We start from the raw sequence: 20,218 nt of genomic DNA, 5'->3' as shown, positions 1-20,218 counted from the left end.
AAAGAAAGAAACCCAGTAATTGGCTGGATGACACCTTTTCATTCTCATGTGGTCCTTTATGACATCACTAAATCTATACTGAATCACTATGGCTGATGATGTTATAATGGTCATCGGTGTATATTATGCTGACGATGCGTCCAGTGGAGCACCATATTAACTGATCCCAGAGTGATTCTGCTCTGTGACCAATTTTTGGCTATAGATTTTTTTTTTCCCAATTAAGAAAGATGTCCATTCAAGGACTATCCCTAACTTTTTCTCTGTTGTTTATCTGTTTCCTTAGGGAGAGCTGCTGCATTTGTGATGGAACTATCTGGACAAAGGTTGGATGGGAGATTTTTCCAGAAGAAATGCATTATCTGAAAGTTAAGCCTTCTCCGTCTCACTGTCTACCTTACCCTCTGGACAAACTATGCTGCAATTTTGCTAATATGGATCTATTTCAGGGTTCTTTACATCTCATTTATATTTTAGTACAAGCTCTCTTTTTAATACTGTCTGTTTTATCTGTACATTACCTGTGGATGAAATGGAAAAAACACCAAAAAAAGGTAAATTAGTGATGCAAATAGTAATAGTTCTAAATACCATAGACTTTAAAACATAAGATTATCAGCTTCTTTGAGGGAACGTACTATGTCTTATTCCTCTTTGTAACATCTCCTTGCTCCCACCACTCACCCCCAAACATGTAGTACATTGTCTTGCACATACTTGGGGTTCAATAATGTGTATTGAATTAGAAAGTCTTAGAAATAATCTAGCTCATCCTCTCTCTTTCAAGTTACAAAATATATCAGGAAGATAATGAGCTACAATGAGTAGAATGGTTAAGAGATGAAGTTATCTGTTTGGGCCCACTCGGTCTTTGCTGTCTCACCCATAAATGAAGTGTCTGGACAAGGGATCTGTAAAGTCCCTTGCAGACCTACCTAAGAAAGCTAAGTATGTCAAAGTTGTCATGTATTATTTTTTCTTTTTTAAATAGACTGCAAACTCATTTCTAAGGTAAGGATAATATTCTGGGAAATGGTACTCTTAACCTAATTTCCCACTTTGCCAATGGAACTGTATTTTGAGGCAATCTTAAAAGCTCATTGACTGGGGCACCTGGGTGACTCAATGGGTTGGGCCTCTGCCTTTGGCTCAGGTCGTGATTTCAGGGTCCTGGGATGGAGCCCCGCTTCGGGTTCTCTGCTCAGCAGGGAGCCTACTTCCCCCACCCCCACCTGCCTCCCTGCCTATTTGTGAGCTCTTTTTCACTATGTCAAATAAAATCTTTTTTTAAAAAAAGCTCATTGACTTTCACAACAATTAGATATTTATGACATTACTAGGATTTGACTGCATTATATGTTGATGCATATTGATAATATGTTAGTAAAGGAAAATATTCTACTAATATTCAAGTAATTTCTTTCAGCAGAATGCTCTAACCATAAAAAGCACATATTAAATGCTCGCTGATCATGATAATGATCACTGTAATTTTAGATGATATACAAAAGAGCATTTCTTCTGCGCTTACACCTTTCTTTTATAGTAACCTTTCTTTTGTATAGATAAATCATATGTAATCATATGATAAATGATAGATATAAATATAAATCATAGATAAATCATATAAATCATAGAAAAATCAGTGTTTAGAGTTTAAGTGTACATATCCAGAAAGCAAATGTAATTTGAATTACAGTAGGAAAAAAAATCGGTAATATCATGTCTTCTTTTAGCTGAAAAAACGAGCCTCCTCAGATACATTTGTTAAGGACCTGGAAAATCCGTCTATCTATGACATTGATCAAATACTCTGCCGGCTGGTGGCCACAACATCAATGATGACCAAGTACCTGAATCAGATGTCCCAGCATACTCCAGCTAAGAAAGTCAAGTACCGAAAACTGAAGAAGAGGAGTGAAGAAGGAGCCAGAGGATACTAGACCCATCTGTATGCCAATGTAGCCCAGTCCAACATGGAGGTTACATAAGAAATCTGTTGAAACAACTCATGCAAGGATAAAAATGGTTCTTTGAGAGCCTTTGTAATATTTTTTGTCACATACTTTACTGAATCTTTCCAAAGAAGTATGGGTTGAAAAATTACTTTTGCTAAAAAGGCATCCATACTTACTAGAAAAAGATTATATACAATTACTTCTTCATATTTGTGTTTTTTCCTTTTAGTATATTAGATTATTAATCATTAACCAATATGTAGAATAGAATCTTAAGTATTTCAATAAATCTGATGAAACAAATATTTGTGGGGTGCCTGCGTGATTCAATTGGTTAAGCGTCCATGACTCTTAATCTCAGCTCAGGTCTTGATCTCTCAGGGTCATGAGTTCAAGCCCCACATTGGGCTCCACCCTGGGTATGGAAAGCTACTTTTAATTAATTAATTAGTGAGTTAGTGATTTTTTTCTCACTTTCTTGAGTAGATTTTTTTGGCCACACAGAGACTTTTAGGTTCCCATCTCAGATTGCTGAAATAGTATGGAAATATTAAGAAATAGGATAATTTTTTAAAGTATAAATTTTTCCATTTTCATTATGACAAATGATTAAGTACCAACATTTTTAAAATTTCAGGCTTTGGTTGATAATATACCTCAGTTTTTAGAAAGTATTCTGGGCTTTTGTTGATCAGCCACCTCAATTTTTATAAGTATGGTTACCATATTTTCCAAAAAAATTGGGAGACCTATCTGAGACCAGGATAGAAGATTTGATTTAAAACATGTTGAAAAAAGCCAGAAAAACATGCCAGCTCTGTAACATACCTCCCCAAAAAAAACTTTTAAAACTTTTAAAAAACAATTCTCGAAACAGTAATATATAACTCTACAGTCTTTACAAGTAACAGAATAGTGCCTGCTCTAGGTTATTGTGGATTATTAAAAGTGTATGAGTCCACTTTCCAGACTTTCCTCCTTACCTTCCATTCTCCCTTAGCACAACCCTACTCTTGCATCTCCAAAAATGTCTCTTCTATCCTTTCAGAGTTCTGACCTGTCAACCAATTCCCTCTAAGAAAACACTGATACAAATTTCTTTTAATGAAAAGTCTCCAAAACTCAAAAATCCAAAGCAATTGATCTATGATAGTGGAATTTTCAACAGTATGGAGGAGACCCTTTTTAGGGTAGGTACTGGAGTAGACAGTCTTTAACAGGATGCCTGGAGGCCAGCAAAGGGGGAGTTAAAATGGCTAGCGATTGGGAAAGTAAAGACTTGTCCTGACAGCACTCCCAATAGAAATGAAATGAAAACACGTTAGCCTGGCATTTCAGGCACTTATCTGGCTGTGATAACAGCAATAGCATTTTTCAAGTGCTAATCATAGATCAGGCCTTGCGGGAAGTGCTTTGTATTGTCTCATTTCATTCCTCACAACAACCCCATGAAGAATTTAAGTACCTTGTCCAAGGTGTCACAGGTTTAAAAATGGAGACACCAGGGGCGCCTGGGTGGCTCAGTGGGTTAAGCCGCTGCCTTCGGCTCAGGTCATGATCTCAGGGTCCTGGGATCGAGTCCCGCATCGGGCTCTCTGCACAGCAGGGAGCCTGCTTCCTTCTCTCTCTCTCTCTGCCTGCCTCTCAGTATACTTGTAATTTCTCTCTGTCAAATAAATAAATAAAATCTTTTAAAAAAAAAATGGAGACACCAGTATTCGAACTCCAGCGAAATACCTATGTACTTTTGCTTTTATGATTCCACTAGTGCTGTAGCCCTCCTTTGCAACTTATGACTTGCTAATATTCTAGTAAGACAATCTCATCCCTGTCCCCCGATATGCGCACTCATTCCCAGCCCTCAGGGTGTGTTCATACCCTGTCCCCTTCTCATGTATTAAAATCCCACCCATTCTCCAAGGCCCAGCTCCAGTCCAACATGCTCCAACTTCACCTTCTCTGACCACCCCAGAGCATGGACCACATCTTCTGCTGATTTTAATCCTTCTTGGTAGGCTTTCTGATGTTTTTATGTCTATAACTTATCATCCCCCACCTAACAAATGTCCAGAGGGCAGGAACAACCAGATGTACCTGCAACAATGCTATTCTCATAGTGGGCATTTAATAAATGCTTGCTGAAAGCACAAATGCAAGAGAACCATGCGAAATGAATGCCAGGAACTTCACAAATACTAGTTTTTTAACCAATGTGTGTATACATTCATAATTACACAGGTATTATCTCCCTGGAATCTCTAAGGTATGTTCTACATGGCTGTGGAAATGAATTAACCAAAAAAAAAAATCACTAAAACTCAAAATAACACATAGCTTTTTGACCTTTGATTACAGCATTAACATACATGCAGAAAAGTGCAAAAATTATAAATCTATAGCTCAACAAACTTTCACAAATGAACACACCATGCACCAGATCAAGAAAAAGAACACTACATCCTAGAAATTCCCTTCCTGCCAGAAAGATAACTGCTATTCTGACTTCCAGCACTATAATTTTCCCTGGAAAGTCATTTTAAATTATTATATAACTGTATCTACCTGGGAAGGCAATATATGGTTCAAATACACCATTAAAAAAAGAAAAGGGGGGCGCCTGGGTGGCTCAGTGGGTTAAGCCGCTGCCTTCGGCTCAGGTCATGATCCCAGGGTCCTGGGATCGAGCCCCGCATGGGCTCTCTGCTCAGCCGGGAGCCTGCTTCCTTCTCTCTCTCTCTGCCTGCCTCTCTGCCTGCTTGTGATCTCTCTCTGTCAAATAAATAAATAAAATCTTTAAAAAAAAAAAAAAAGAAAAGGAATGGTCCACTCTGCCTAAGTCTCTCAGAAAATGGCCCTGAACATATTGCATACATATAGCCTTATAAGAAATTATTGATGAAACTGTTAGAAATTAGTCAATCAACTAACTTCCAATATGTACAGTTTCTATTGAGTACAATGTTTGAGGTCAATAGCAAAATAGAAAAAAAAGCAGATTTCACACACCATCAGCAGCCGTGATTACATGTACAAATAAAACTTGATAAAAGCTGAAAATGCTTGAAAAACAAGACAGAGGATCATAGGGGAAGGGAGGGGGATAATGAAACAAGATGAAACCAGAGAGGGAGACAAACCATGTGAGACTCTTAATCTCAGGAAACAAACTGAGGGTTGCTGGAGTGGAGGGGGGTGGGAGGGATGGGGTCACTGGGTGACGGACACTGGGGAGGGTATGTGCTATGGTGAGTGCTGTGAATTGTGTAAGCCAGATGATTCACAGACCTGTACCCCTGAAACAAATAACACATTGTATGTTAACTTAAAAAAAAAAAAAGACCTATATCTTAAAAAAAAAAAAAAAAAAAAAGACGTGGTATATATACAATGGAGTATTATTCAGCCATTAAAAAAGAATGAAATCTTGCCATTTGCAATGACACATATGGAGCTAGGAAATATTATTCTAAGTGAAATAAGTCAGCGAAAGACAAATACCATATGACTTCACTCCTATGTGGAATTTAACAAATGAACAAAGGAAAAAAAAAGAGAGAGAGAAAGAGAGACAAACCAAAAAACAGACTCTTAACTATAGAGAACAAACTGATGGTTGCCAGAGGGGTGGTGAGGGGGGAGATGGGGGAAACAGGTGATGGGGATGAAGGCATGCACTTGCGATCAACACAGGGTGTTGTATGGAAGTGCTGAATCACTATATTGTGCACCTGAACCTAATACGACATATTAACAATACTGGAATTAAATTTTTTTTAAAAGCTGAAAATGCTAATTATCTCTTGATTTGTTGATGGTATAACCTATAACTCATAGGGGAAAAAATCCATCATTCAGTCCTTTTGCTACTGTCACCAGCTAGATACCAAGAGCTGGCCTTTACTACACACCTGGTTGTGCTCACTAACCTCTGTCCCTATTTTTCCTTAAGCACTTCTTTCCCGCTTCTCTCTTAACTCAGGCAAATGGAAATGAAACTAGCCCTTATGCACAGCAACTGCCCTGAGGCCTCCAACCAGCCCAGACTACCCAGACCAGTTTGAGCATAACCCATGTCTCCTGCCTGCACAGAAGGGCCATGGAGTGACCCCTAGAATAACCAACAACTATCTTTATCTCACTCTAATACTAAAATCTCCACCTGAAGAGGACACAAGCCTCGTTTACATAACATACAATGCATGTATAGGCATGTTGCCTTAAGGCGCATGGGGGACCTGCTACTCACATGTACAAACAATGATGAGGATCCCCTTTCTAAATACCCTAACCCTTAATAAAAGGAGCCTATGTACCCTTGCTTGGGGAATCATAGCTTTGAAAGTTGTTCTCTTCGATATTTACTGCAAATAAAGTTTCGTTTATGTGACAACTCACCTGGGGTAGTTTCTATCTGTGACTTAACAAGGCGTGAGAACTCGTGCTACTTAGGTACACTACCTTGGGTCTTCCTTACCTGCCCAGTCCAGGAATTCCACACACTCCGTCTGGGAATACCGAGCAGCAACATCTCGAGCTCTTTCTTCCCGGAAATTCAGCGCTTCTATATCAACGTCCAACTCCACTAGTGCTTTCAAAGTTTCCAGACGACCCCAGGCTGCAGCACAGTGTAAGAGTGTGTAACCTAACAAGAGAATGAAGATGGTCAGGTCGAACAGGCTACATTGTATCAGGCTTGTTTTACTGAACAGAAGATCATAATGAAGATCAACTCTTGAACAATTACTGTGAGCGAGGCACTATTCTACATACTTTATACACAGTAAACTCATTCAGTTCATAAAAACCCTGAGGTCAGAACTATTATAATCCCCACTTCACAGATAAGGAAACTGAGGCCCAGAGAAGTTAAGAAGGAAATTGAGGTCCAGAAGCTTGCCGGAGGAATGCAGCCAGTGAGTGATGGATGCAAGATACCAACACAAGTAGCCTTAAGTCTGAGCTCTTTAACGCCTTTTAAAAAGGAAGACAGCAACCTCCCCAGAAGTAATCTATTTTGGAACACAATTAGACCCACAACTCTAGTCTAAGGGGCTTTCAGCAAACTCTAATTATATTGGCATTATTGTTAATGCAATCTTATAAATTATGATCACTGTGTATGCCTTTGGTTTGAATATTAATCATTTGAATGAAAACTGAAATCATGACCCACCAGATTAGAAAGTTGTTTTTTAGATTTGCAGTGGTAACTACTAGGAGGGTGATAAAAAGGAGGCATAATTAAAATTTTTTCACACTGGTTTAAAACAATCAAGTCAAAACTTCTTTGTTTTAACTTACCCACAGGAGATATTTATGACTCATTTAACTGGCCAAAGAGGCATGTACTTCTAACACAAGAAGAACTGAGCAAAAGAATGAACAGATGTGTTGACTCTATTATGTACCAGGCACTTTATGTACTAATACGTGATTCAACCCCTTCAAGAACCTCTGAGGTCTGTACTGTTAACCCCATTAAAAGACACAACGGAAAGTGAAGTTCAGAGAGGTTACCCTTGCCCAAGGCCACACTGGTAGTAAGTAGCCAAAGCAAAATTCAAACCCAGGTCTGTTGCCAAATAAAGCATTTGTAAGGAGTAGGAAACAGTACCTAAATGCTTGCCACTGAGTAGAGCAGGAAAAAAGAGAATCGTGATTCCTCCACTGCTGCTGCCCCCCGGAACAATTTGTTACTTAAACTGTAACCCCTGGAGGATTTTACTAGTTACCAAGCACATTTAGATATGGCCTTAAGAAATACATATACTGGCAACAGGTCTTTGGGGAGAAGGACGATGTAGGACCGTGAAGCTGGACAGCTGGGGATGCCCGGCTCGCTCAGGGCGGAAGGCCACCCCTTCACCGAAGCTGAAGCCGGGCAGCCGGGAACGCCTGGCCCACCCAGGGCGGAAAGCCGCCTGCTGCAGGGAAGCCGAGCACCCGGGAACGCCCGGTCAGCTCAGGGTGGAACGAAAACCGCCTGCTTCCCTTTTTCGTTGTCGCTCCTTTCTCTTCCCAGAAGTGCTCGCTGTTAGTTAGAGGAGTCCTTTGAATGTGCTTGGTTAACTATAAACTTTATCCTCCTTCTTGCTTGCCTGCAAGACGTGTCTAACGTTTGACCTTCATCGATCCTTCTGATGGCTATTGTTTTCTATCCAATAAAAGTGAGACTGTGGAGTTGCTCGTGGCAGCAGTCCTTTTCGACGGTTGTCCCCTGCTCCCAGTCTTTTGCAGCTGACTTGATTGTGCCTAATTCTTCTCTCGTTGCTGACTGGAAGCGGCACTCCACTTCCTTCCAGAAGCCTCTTCTTGGCTCCCTACTTGCCATAATCCCACAATCCCAGGTCTGTTTTACATGAGGTTGTAAACTACCTTTGTCTTGAGGATATCATAACCTGAAAGGTTAATAAGGGAATCAAAAGGAACATCAAGTGAACTACTCCAAGATCAGCCAAAATTGGAATCACCTCTCTTCTTTGGCCCAACTTTTTTTTTTTTCTTAATATCATAGCAAATGAGAAATTTCAAAAATGGAGAGATAGAGACTGGCCCAAGAATTTCACTGTGCCTTATCCTCTACAAAAAAAAAAAAAAAAGAGAGAGAGAGAGAGAAAGAGAGAGAGAGAAATACCCTGATACCACCCTCATTGCTCTTGCCTTCTGCCTGAAGATGCAAGTCTTCAATGAGCCAAAAAAGTCTAGAGCCCTGAAAGCTGGAGGTGGGAGACACTGTCTACAAACAAGATGCTGCCAGCATGAGCCACTCCAAATGAGTTCTGGCTCCTTACGTTGCTTTTCTCAAGGCTGAAGTTCCACACCACTGGTAACACCTAATTTTTTTTTTCCTATTTAACACACATAGCTTAAAAACAAGAAAACAAGATTTCTAAACAGAGGCTTTTAACAAAAAATTTGGATGTTTTAAAAACACCGTTACATTTTTTCCCCCTTGTTGGGGATGGTCTGTTTTCTAGAGAGAAACACACAGATCTTGTAGTATATTAACCCCACTGCCTTCCCAGAAGAAGAAAAACATTTAAATAAGATGATTTCAAAAGTAACCAGAAGAGAAAGGGATTTTCCTAAAGTTCTCCCATAATGTTGGCAATGAGTGTTGGACCTCAGGTGATGTATACAGAGGGCCACATGACAGAAATCCCAATAAGAAGAATGGTACCATAAATGGAATTGGGAAGGCTTGGGGTCGATTCTGAGAGAAAAAATAATCTCTTTGTGGAGGACTACTGGTTACTGAATACAGAGTGAGTCAGCTAAGCAGGTAGTTCATAGTAAGGCAAAAGATCAGACAGGAAAGGAATCTTTTCCTCTATGTGGGCACCGTTCTATGCACTTCGCAGCTATGAACTCATTACCATCCTATGAAGTAGGCACTAGTGTGTTCTCCTTTGTAAGAAAACAAAACCACAGAGAAGATAAGTACTTTTCTCAAGGTTGCTGTAAGTTAATGAAGGTATATGGTGAGGTCAAAGTCCAAGACCAGGGATGATGAGTCAAAAACAAATAGGCCATGGAGCAAAATACTCACCTATCTAGAATACTTCTCACAACCTACCTCCCACCCCAGTACCAGACTCTTTGAATTCCCCAAATCATGTTTCACCCTCTACAACTTTGCATATGCTGGTTTTTTCTGACCTGAAATAGTAATCACAGTAATAGAATAAAGTAATTCCAGTACAAATATAATGTTTACTTAGTATTAATACTGGTATTTTATAAAATGGAGTTCAGAATTAATTTTTTAATTTTTTTTTAAAGATTTTATTTATTTATTTGAGATCACAAGTAGGCAGAGAGGCAGGCAGAGAGAGAAGGGGAAGCAGGCTTCCCACTGAGCAGAGAACCCGATGCAAGGCTCAATCCCAGGACCCTGAGATCATGACCTGAGCTGAAGGCAGAGTCTTAACCCACTGAGCCACCCTGGTGCCCTGAGAATTCATTTTTTAAATTTGTGAAACTATTTAATAAACTTTAATGTTAATACATTTATGAAAATGTACAAACAAAAGATATCCAAAAAAGCCTAAGTATGAAATAGAAATGTTAAGAATAGATTTTCATTCTATTAGCCATAAAAATTGTCAGATAAAACTGACAAAAATTGGGACGCCTGGGTGGCTCAGTCGGTGAACCATCTGCCTTTGGCTCAGGACATGATCCCAGGATCCTGGGATCCAGTTCCACATCATGCTCTTTGCTCAGGGGGAGCCTACTTCTCCCTCTGCCTGCCGCTCCCCCTGCTTGTGCTCTCTTACAAATAAATAAATAAAATCTTTAAAAAAAAACAACCACACACACAAAAATTAAGAGTAAAAAAAAAAAACACTACAAAAATAAAGAAATATAATTAATTAATCATGAAAATTTCAAATGAAACATTAATTTTTCTAAGTGTATCAATGGTATCACCAAGACATTTTTGTACAACTTTTTATTTATTTATTTATTTATTTATTTATTTATTTATTTTTATTTCCAGCATAACAGTATTCATTATTTTTGCACCACACCCCGTGCTCCATGCAATCCGTGCCCTCTATAATACCCACCACCTGGTACCCCAACCTCCCACCCTCCGTCCCTTCAAAACCCTCAGATTGTTTTTCAGAGTCCATAGTCTCTCATGGTTCACTTCCCCTTCCAATTTCCCCCAACTCCCTTCTCCACTCTAAGTCCCCATGTCCTCCATGCTATTTGTTATGCTCCACAAATAAGTGAAACCATATGATAGTTGACTCTCTCTGCTTGACTTATTTCACTCAGCATAATCTCTTCCAGTCCCGTCCATGTTGCTACAAAAGTTGGGTATTCATCCTTTCTGATGGAGGCATAATACTCTATCCCCAGGGGTACAGGTCCGTGAATCACCAGGTTTACACACTTCACAGCACTCACCAAAGCACATACCCTCCCCAATGTCCATAATCCCACCCCCTTCTCCCAAACCCCCTCCCCCCAGCAACCCTCAGTTTGTTTTGTGAGATTAAAAGTCACTTATGGTTTGTCTCCCTCCCAATCCCATCTTGTTTCATTGATTCTTCTCCTACCCACTTAAGCCCCCATGTTGCATCACCACTTCCTCATATCAGGGAGATCATATGATAGTTGTCTTTCTCTGCTTGACTTATTTCGCTAAGCATGATACGCTCTAGTTCCATCCATGTTGTCGCAAATGGCAAGATTTCATTTCTTTTGATGGCTGCATAGTATTCCATTGTGTATATATACCACATCTTCTTGATCCATTCATCTGTTGATGGACATCTAGGTTCTTTCCATAGTTTGGCTATTGTGGACATTGCTGCTATAAACATTCGAGTGCATGTGCCCCTTCGGATCACTACGTTTGTATCCTTAGGGTAAATACCCAATAGTGCAATTGCTGGGTCATAGGGCAGTTCTATTTTCAACATTTTGAGGAACCTCCATGCTGTTTTCCAGAGTGGCTGCACCAGCTTGCATTCCCACCAACAGTGTAGGAGGGTTCCCCTTTCTCCGCATCCTCGCCAGCATCTGTCATTTCCTGACTTGTTTATTTTAGCCATTCTGACTGGTGTGAGGTGATATCTCATTGTGGTTTTGATTTGTATTTCCCTGATGCCGAGTGATATGGAGCACTTTTTCATGTGTCTGTTGGCCATCTGGATGTCTTCTTTGCAGAAATGTCTGTTCATGTCCTCTGCCCATTTCTTGATTGGATTATTTGTTCTTTGGGTGTTGAGTTTGCTAAGTTCTTTATAGATTCTGGACACTAGTCCTTTATCTGATATGTCATTTGCAAATATCTTCTCCCATTCTGTCAGTTGTCTTTTGATTTTGTTAACTGTTTCCTTTGCTGTGCAAAAGCTTTTGATCTTGATGAAATCCCAATAGTTCATTTTTGCCCTTGCTTCCCTTGCCTTTTGCGTTGTTCCTAGGAAGATGTTGCTGCGGTTGAGGTCAAAGAGGTTGCTGCCCGTGTTCTCCTCAAGGATTTTGATGGATTCCTTTCGCACATTGAGGTCCTTCATCCATTTTGAGTCTATTTTTGTGTGTGGTGTAAGGAAATGGTCCAATTTCATTTTTCTGCATGTGGCTGTCCAATTTTCCCAGCACCATTTATTGAAGAGGCTGTCTTTTTGCCATTGGACATTCTTTCCTGCTTTGTCGAAGATTAGTTGACCATAGTGTTGAGGGTCTATTTCTGGGCTCTCTATTCTGTTCCATTGATCTATGTGTCTGTTTTTGTGCCAGTACCATGCTGTCTTGATGACGACAGCTTTGTAATAGAGCTTGAAGTCCGGAATTGTGATGCCACCAACGTTGGCTTTCTTTTTCAATATCCCTTTGGCTATTCGAGGTCTTTTCTGGTTCCATATAAATTTTAGCATTATTTGTTCCATTTCTTTGAAAAAGATGGATGGTACTTTGATAGGAATTGCATTAAATGTGTAGATTGCTTTAGGTAGCATAGACATTTTCACAATATTTATTCTTCCAATCCAGGAGCATGGAACATTTTTCCATTTCTTTGTGTCTTCCTCAATTTCTTTCATGAGTACTTTATAGTTTTCTGAGTATAGATTCTGTGTCTCTTTGGTTAGGTTTATTCCTAGGTATCTTATGGTTTTGGGTGCAATTGTAAACGGGATTGACTCCTTAATTTCTCTTTCTTCTGTCTTGCTGTTGGTGTAGAGAAATGCAACTGATTTCTGTGCATTGATTTTATATCCTGACACTTTACTGAATTCCTGTATAAGTTCTAGCAGTTTTGGAGTGGAGTCTTTTGGGTTTTCCACATATAGTATCATATCATCTGCGAAGAGTGATAATTTGACTTCTTCTTTGCCGATTTGGATGCCTTTAATTTCCTTTTGTTGTCTGATTGCTGAGGCTAGGACCTCTAGTACTATGTTGAATAGCAGTGGTGATAATGGACATCCCTGCCGTGTTCCTGACCTTAGCGGAAAAGCTTTCAGGTTTTCTCCATTGAGAATGATATTTGCGGTGGGTTTTTCATAGATGGCTTTGATGATATTGAGGTATGTGCCCTCTATCCCTACACTTTGAAGAGTTTTGATCAGGAAGGGATGCTGTACTTTATCAAATGCTTTTTCAGCATCTATTGAGAGTATCATATGGTTCTTGTTCTTTCTTTTATTGATGTGTTGTATCACATTGACTGATTTGCGGATGTTGAACCAACCTTGCAGCCCTGGAATAAATCCCACTTGGTCGTGGTGAATAATCTTTTTAATGTACTGTTGAATCCTATTGGCTAGTATTTTGTTGAGTATTTTCGCATCTGTGTTCATCAAGGATATCGGTCTATAGCTCTCTTTTTTGGTGGGATCCTTGTCTGGTTTTAGGATCAAGGTGATGCTGGCCTCATAAAATGAGTTTGGAAGTTTTCCTTCCATTTCTATTTTTTGGAACAGTTTCAGGAGAATAGGAATTAGTTCTTCTTTAAATGTTTGGTAGAATTCCCCCGGGAAGCCGTCTGGCCCTGGGCTTTTGTTTGTTTGGAGATTTTTAATGACTGTTTCAATCTCCTTACTGGTTATGGGTCTGTTCAGGCTTTCTATTTCTTCCTGGTTCAGTTGTGGTAGTTTATATGTTTCTAGGAATGCATCCATTTCTTCCAGATTGTCAAATTTATTGGCGTAGAGTTGCTCATAGTATGTTCTTATAATAGTTTGTATTTCTTTGGTGTTAGTTGTGATCTCTCCTCTTTCATTCATGATTTTATTTATTTGGGTCCTTTCTCTTTTCTTTTTGATGAGTCGGGCCAGGGGTTTATCAATTTTATTAATTCTTTCAAAGAACCAGCTCCTAGTTTCGTTGATTTGTTCTATTGTTTTTTTGGTTTCTATTTCATTGATTTCTGCTCTGATCTTTATGATTTCTCTTCTCCTGCTGGGCTTAGGGTTTCTTTCTTGTTCTTTCTCCAGCTCCTTTAAGTGTAGGGTTAGGTTGTGTACCTGAGACCTTTCTTGTTTCTTGAGAAAGGCTTGTACCGCTATATATTTTCCTCTCAGGACTGCCTTTGTTGTGTCCCACAGATTTTGAACCGTTGTATTTTCATTATCATTTGTTTCCATGATTTTTTTCAATTCTTCTTTAATTTCCTGGTTGACCCATTCATTCTTTAGAAGGATGCTGTTTAGTCTCCATGTATTTGGGTTCTTTCCAAACTTCCTTTTGTGGTTGAGTTCTAGCTTTAGAGCATTGTGGTCTGAAAATATGCAGGGAATGATCCCAATCTTTTGATACCAGTTGAGTCCTGATTTAGGACCGAGGATGTGATCTATTCTGGAGAATGTTCCATGTGCACTAGAGAAGAATGTGTATTCTGTTGCTTTGGGATGAAATATTCTGAATATATCTGTGATGTCCATCTGGTCCAGTGTGTCGTTTAAGGCCTTTATTTCCTTGCTGATCTTTTGCTTGGATGATCTGTCCATTTCAGTGAGGGGAGTGTTAAAGTCCCCTACTATTATTGTATTATTGTTGATGTGTTTCTTTGATTTTGTTATTAATTGGTTTATATAGTTGGCTGCTCCCACGTTGGGGGCATAGATATTTAAAATTGTTAAATCTTCTTGTTGGACAGACCCTTTGAGTATGATATAGTGTCCTTCCTCATCTCTTATTATAGTCTTTGGCTTAAAATCTAATTGATCTGATATAAGGATTGCCACTCCTGCTTTCTTCTGATGTCCATTAGCATGGTAAATTCTTTTCCACCCCCTCACTTTAAATCTGGAGGTGTCTTCGGGCTTAAAATGAGTTTCTTGGAGGCAACATATAGATGGGTTTTGTTTTTTTATCCATTCTGATAGTCTGTGTCTTTTGACAGGGGCATTTAGCCCATTAACATTCAGGGTAACTATTGAGAGATATGAATTTAGTGCCATTGTATTGCCTGTAAGTTGACTGTTACTGTATATGGTCTCTGTTACTTTCTGATCTACCACTTGTAGGCTCTCTCTTTGCTTAGAGGACCCCTTTCAATATTTCCTGTAGAGCTGGTTTGGTATTTGCAAATTCTTTCAGTTTTTGTTTGTCCTGGAAGCTTTTAATCTCTCCTTCTATTTTCAATGATAGCCTAGCTGGATATAGTATTCTTGGCTGCATGTTTTTCTCGTTTAGTGCTCTGAAAATATCATGCCAGCTCTTTCTGGCCTGCCAGGTCTCTGTGGATAAGTCAGCTGCCAATCTAATATTTTTACCATTGTATGTTACAGACTTCTTTTCCCGGGCTGCTTTCAGGATTTTCTCTTTGTCACTGAGACTTGTAAATTTTACTATTAGGTGACGGGGTGTGGGCCTATTCCTATTGATTTTGAGGGGCGTTCTCTGAACCTCCTGAATTTTGATGCTCGTTCCCTTTGCCATATTGGGGAAATTCTCCCCAATAATTCTCTCCAGTATACCTTCTGCTCCCCTCTCTCTTTCTTCTTCTTCTGGAATCCCAATTATTCTAATATTGTTTCGTCTTATGGTGTCACTTATCTCTCGAATTCTCCCCTCGTGGTCCAGTAGCTGTTTGTCCCTCTTTTGCTCAGCTTCTTTATTCTCTGTCATTTGGTCTTCTATATCACTAATTCTTTCTTCTGCCTCATTTATCCTAGCAGTGAGAGCCTCCATTTTTGATTGCACTTCATTAATAGCTTTTTTGATTTCAACTTGGTTAGATTTTAGTTCTTTTATTTCTCCAGAAAGGGCTTTTATATCTCTCGAGAGGGTTTCTCTAATATCTTCCATGCCTTTTTCAAGCCCGGCTAGAACCTTGAGAATTGTCATTCTGAACTCTAGATCTGACATATTACCAATGTCTGTATTGATTAGGTCCCTAGCCTTCGGTACTGCCTCTTGTTCTTTTTTTTGTGTTGAATTTTTCCGTCTTGTCATTTTGTCCAGATAAGAGTATATGAAGGGGCAAGTAAAATACTAAAAGGGTGGCAACAACCCCAGGAAAAAATGCTTTAACCAAATTAGAAGAGATCCAAAATCGTGAGGGGGGAGAAAGGGGATAAAAAGAGGTTCAAAAAGGAAGAAAGAAAAAAAAAGATAAAAGAAAGAAAAAAAAAAGAAAAAAGAAAAGAAAAGAATTTAAAAAAAAAAAAGGAAAACACCTGAGAAAAATGTAAAAATGAAAAAATATATATATTAGATAAACTAGTAAAAAATCGTTAAAAAAGAAAAAGGTAACAGTTAAAAAAAAAAATTTACCCGAAGGCGAGTAAAGAAAAAAACAAAAAAATGAAAAAGAAAAAAATTGAATTAACTGCAAGACTAAAAAAAAATCACAGGGAAAAAGCCATGAGTTCCGTGCTTGGCTTTCTCCTCCTCTGGAATTCTGCTGCTCTCCTTGGTATTGAAACCGCACTCCTTGGTAGGTGAACTTGGTCTTGGCTGGATTTCTTGTTGATCTTCTGGGGGAGGGGCCTGGTGTAGTGATTCTCAAGTGTCTTTGCCCCAGGCGGAATTACACCGCCCTTACCCGGGGCCGAGTAATCCGCTTGGGTTTGCTTTCAGGAGCTTTTGTTCCCTGAGCGCTTTCCGTAGAGTGTAGAGTTCCGGAGGATGGGAATACAAATGGCGGCCTCCTGGTCTCCGGCCCGGAGGAGCCGAGAGCCCAGGGCCGCACTCCTCAGTGCGCCCTCAGAGAACAGCGCCCAGTTACTCCCGTCTGCCTGACCTCCGGCCGCGCTCCGAGCTCTCCCGAGCCTGCGACCAGTTCAAGGTAACACCGAGCTGTGAGCTTACTGTCGGCTCTGTCTCTGTAGCCGGCTTTCCCGTTCCAATACCCGCAAGGTCTGCGACACTCAGACACCCCTGATCCTTCTGTGACCCTGCGGGACCTGAGGCCACGCTGAACCCGCGTGGGCTTCGCCCTGGTTTAGCCTCTGGAGCGATGTCCCTCAGCGGAACAGACTTTTAAAAGTCCTGATTTTGTGCGCCGTTGCTCCGCCGCTTGCCGGGAGCCGGCCCCTCCCCCCGGGGTCTATCTTCCCGTCGCTTTGGATTCACTTCGCCGGTCCTACCTTTCAGAAAGTGGTTGTTTTTCTGTTTCCAGAATTGCTGTTCTTCTTCTCTTCGATCTGCCGATGGATTTTCAGGTGTTTGCAATCTTTAGATAAGCTATCTAGCTGATCTCCGGCTAGCTGAAGCAGTCTCAGCCTGCTACTTCTCCGCCATCTTGACTCCTCTGTACAACTTTTTTTTTAGCTGTTACAGTTTTTCTCATTCAATATTAGTTGGAAGTGGTTATAAACTAATCTCAAGTATGCTAATTTTTTTAAAAGATTTTACTTATTTGAGAGAGAGCACAAGAGCAGGGTGATGGGCACAGGGAGAAGCAGACTCCCCAATGAGCAGGAAGTCTGATGCCGGGCTTGACCAGAGGCAAACAACATGCTACTACTAAACATGGAATGTGTCAACTAGGAAATCAAAGAAGAAATTTAAAAAATACATGGGAACAAATGAAATTGAATATATAACTGTTCCAGACCTTTGGGATACAACAAAAGTGGTCACAGGAGGGAAGTATATAGCCATCCCAACCTATCCCAAGAAGCAAGAAAAATCTCAAACAATCCAACCTTACACCTTAGGGAACTAGAAAAAAGAACAACAAACGAACCCCAAAGCCAGCAGAAGGAAGGAAATAATAAAGATTAGAGCAGGTAAATGATATAGAAACTAAAAAAAACTCAATAGAACAAATCAATGAAACCAGGATCTGATTCTTTGAAAAAATTAATAAACTTGATAAACCTCTAGCCAAATTTACCAAAAAGAAAAGGACTAAAATAAATAAAATCACAAATGAAGAAGAGAAATAAAACCAACACCACAGAAATACAAGTAATTATGAGATCATGAAAAACTGTATCCAACAAATTGGATAACCTGGAAGAAATCGACAAATTCCTAGAAACATATAAACTACCAAAAATGAAACAAGAAGAAATAGAAAAGTTGAACAGACTGATAACCAGCAAAGAAACTGAATCAGTAATAAAAATCTCCCAACAAACAAAACCTGAGGACCAGATGGCTTCACAGGTGAATTTTACCATTTAAAGAGTTAATACTATTCTCAAACTATTCCAAATAACAGAAATGTAAGGAAAACTTCCAAATTCATTCTACAAGGCCAGCATTACCCTGATACCCAATCCAGATAAGATTCCACCAAAAAAGAAAACTACAAGCTAATAACTCTGATGAACACAGATGTAAAAATCCTCGACAAAATACTAGCAAACCAAATCTGACAGTTCATTAAAAGAATTACTCACCAGAATCAAGTGGGATTTATGCCTGGGCTGCAAGAGTGGCTCAATATTCACAAATCAATCAATGCGATACACTATACTAATGAAAGAAAGGATAAGAACTATATGACCCTTTCAATAGAGGCAGAAAAAGCATTTGACAAAGTACAACATCCATTCGTGATAAAAACTCTCAACCAAGTAGAGTTAGAGGGAACATACCTCAATATATTAAGAACCATATAAGAAAAACCCACAGAGGGAGACAAACCATAAGAGTCTCAATCTCAGGATTGCTAGGGTTGCTAGGGAGTGGGCAGGGAGGAATAGGGTGGCTGGGTTATGGACATTGGGGAGGGTATGTGCTATGGTGAGTGCTGTGAAATGTGTAACACTGATGATTCACAGACCTGTACCCCTGAAGCAAATAATACATTATATGTTAATAGGGGAAAAAAAAAAAAAAAGGAAAAACCCTAACGAATATCCTTCACAATGGGAAAATGGAGAGCTTTTTCTCTATAGTTAGGAACAAAACAGGGATGTCTACTGTTACTCAACAAAAAGAAATGAAAGGCATCCAAATTGGCACAAAAGAAGGCAAACCTTCACTGTTTGCAGCTGAATGATATTCTATATAGATGACATGATACTTTGTACTCTATCTAGAAAACCCAAAGGACTCCACCAAAAAATTGCTAGAACTGATACACAAATTCTGTAAAGTCACAGGATACAAAACAACATACAAAAATCTGTTGCATTTCTATACAGCAATAATGAAAGACCAGAAAAAGAAATCAAGGAACCAATTCCATTGTAATTGTACCAAAACTGTAAGATACCTATAATAAACCTAACAAAAGAGGTAAAAGACCAGTACTCAGAAAACTATAAAACACTGATGAAAGAAATTAAAGATGACACAAAGAAGTGGAAAGACACTGCATGCTCATGGGTTGGAAAAACCAATATTGTTAAAATGTCTATACCACCCAAAACCATCTACACATTTAAAGCAATCCCTACCAAAACACCAAAAGCATTTTTCACAGAGCTAGAACCAATAATTCTAAAATTTGTATGGAACCACAAAAGACCCCAATTAGCCAAAGCAACCTTGAAAAAGAAAAGCAAAGCTGGAGGCATCACAATTCTGGAGTTCAGGTTATATTACAAAGCTGTAGTGATCAAAACAGTGTGGGGCGCCTGGGTGGCTCAGTGGGCTAAGCCTCCGCCTTCCACTTGGGTCATGATCTCAGGGTCCTGGAATCAAGCCCCGCATCAGGCTCTCTGCTTAGCAGGGAGCCTGCTTCCCTTCCTCTCTCTCTGCCTGCCTCTCACCTACTTGTGATCTCTGTTGGTCAAATAAAATAAATAAAATCTAAAAAACAAACAAAAATATCCAGTATGGTACCGGCACAAAAATCAACACATAGATGAATAAAACAGAACAGAAAACCCAAAATGAACCCAACAGTATATGGGCAATTAATTTGCAGGAATGAATAAATGTTCAAGTGGAAAAGACACTCTTTTCAACAAATGGTGCTGGGAAAACTGGACAGCAATATGCAAAAGAATGAAAACTAGGCCACTTTCTTACAACATATGGAAATATTAAATGCTTTTATCTTAAAGATTTAATTTATTTTTTTGTCAGAGAGACAGAGAGAGCACAAGCAGGCAGAGTGGCAGGCAGAGGCGGAGAGAGAAGCAGGCTCCCCGCTGAGCAGAGAGCCCAATGTGGGACTCAATCCCAGTACCCTGGGATCATGACCTGAGCCAAAGGCAGCAGCTTAACCAACCGAGCCACCCAAGTGTCCCCAAATATTAAAGTGTTTATAAATCTAACAAGTGGATAGTGATAGCTCATTGTTTAAATTTGCATTTTTTAATAGTGAAGTTGACATTTTAAGTACTTATTGGCCATGAACATTTCTCTTCCATGAATTAATTGCTTATTCC

At 39.6% G+C, this 20,218-nt stretch overlaps 2 protein-coding genes across 4 annotated transcripts in view; one reads left to right on the top strand and one right to left on the bottom strand.

Moving 5' to 3' along the window:
* Window positions 1-20,218, bottom strand: part of ANKRD45 (ankyrin repeat domain 45) — a 61,685-nt gene that overhangs the window by 22,105 nt on the left and 19,362 nt on the right. For all 3 annotated transcript variants that reach the window (XM_032318755.1, XM_032318754.1, XM_032318756.1), the window contains exon 3: window positions 6,433-6,600. In XM_032318755.1, the coding sequence (XP_032174646.1) occupies window positions 6,433-6,600 (168 nt within the window). The remainder of the gene's footprint in view (window positions 1-6,432; window positions 6,601-20,218) is intronic.
* TEX50 (testis expressed 50) lies at window positions 122-2,255 on the top strand. Its single transcript, XM_032318757.1, has 2 exons — window positions 122-554; window positions 1,737-2,255. The coding sequence occupies exons 1-2, from the start codon at window positions 231-233 to the stop codon at window positions 1,941-1,943; spliced, it is 531 nt and encodes a 176-aa protein (XP_032174648.1). The 5' UTR covers window positions 122-230; the 3' UTR covers window positions 1,944-2,255.

The sequence above is a fragment of the Mustela erminea genome, chromosome 17, assembly GCF_009829155.1.
Source record: "Mustela erminea isolate mMusErm1 chromosome 17, mMusErm1.Pri, whole genome shotgun sequence".
NCBI lineage: Eukaryota > Metazoa > Chordata > Mammalia > Carnivora > Mustelidae > Mustela > Mustela erminea.
Note: the sequence above shows the minus strand (reverse complement) of the source record. Positions and strands in the feature narration are given on the sequence as shown.

What these genes read in the sequence shown, in the direction of transcription:
- TEX50 (XM_032318757.1), top strand. Translation starts at nt 231, where the DNA reads ATGTCCATTCAAGGACTATCCCTAACTTTTTCTCTGTTGTTTATCTGT. An exon ending in GGAAAAAACACCAAAAAAAG is followed by an intron (nt 555 to 1,736) that starts GTAAATTAGTGA and finishes GTCTTCTTTTAG; the next exon opens with CTGAAAAAACGAGCCTCCTC.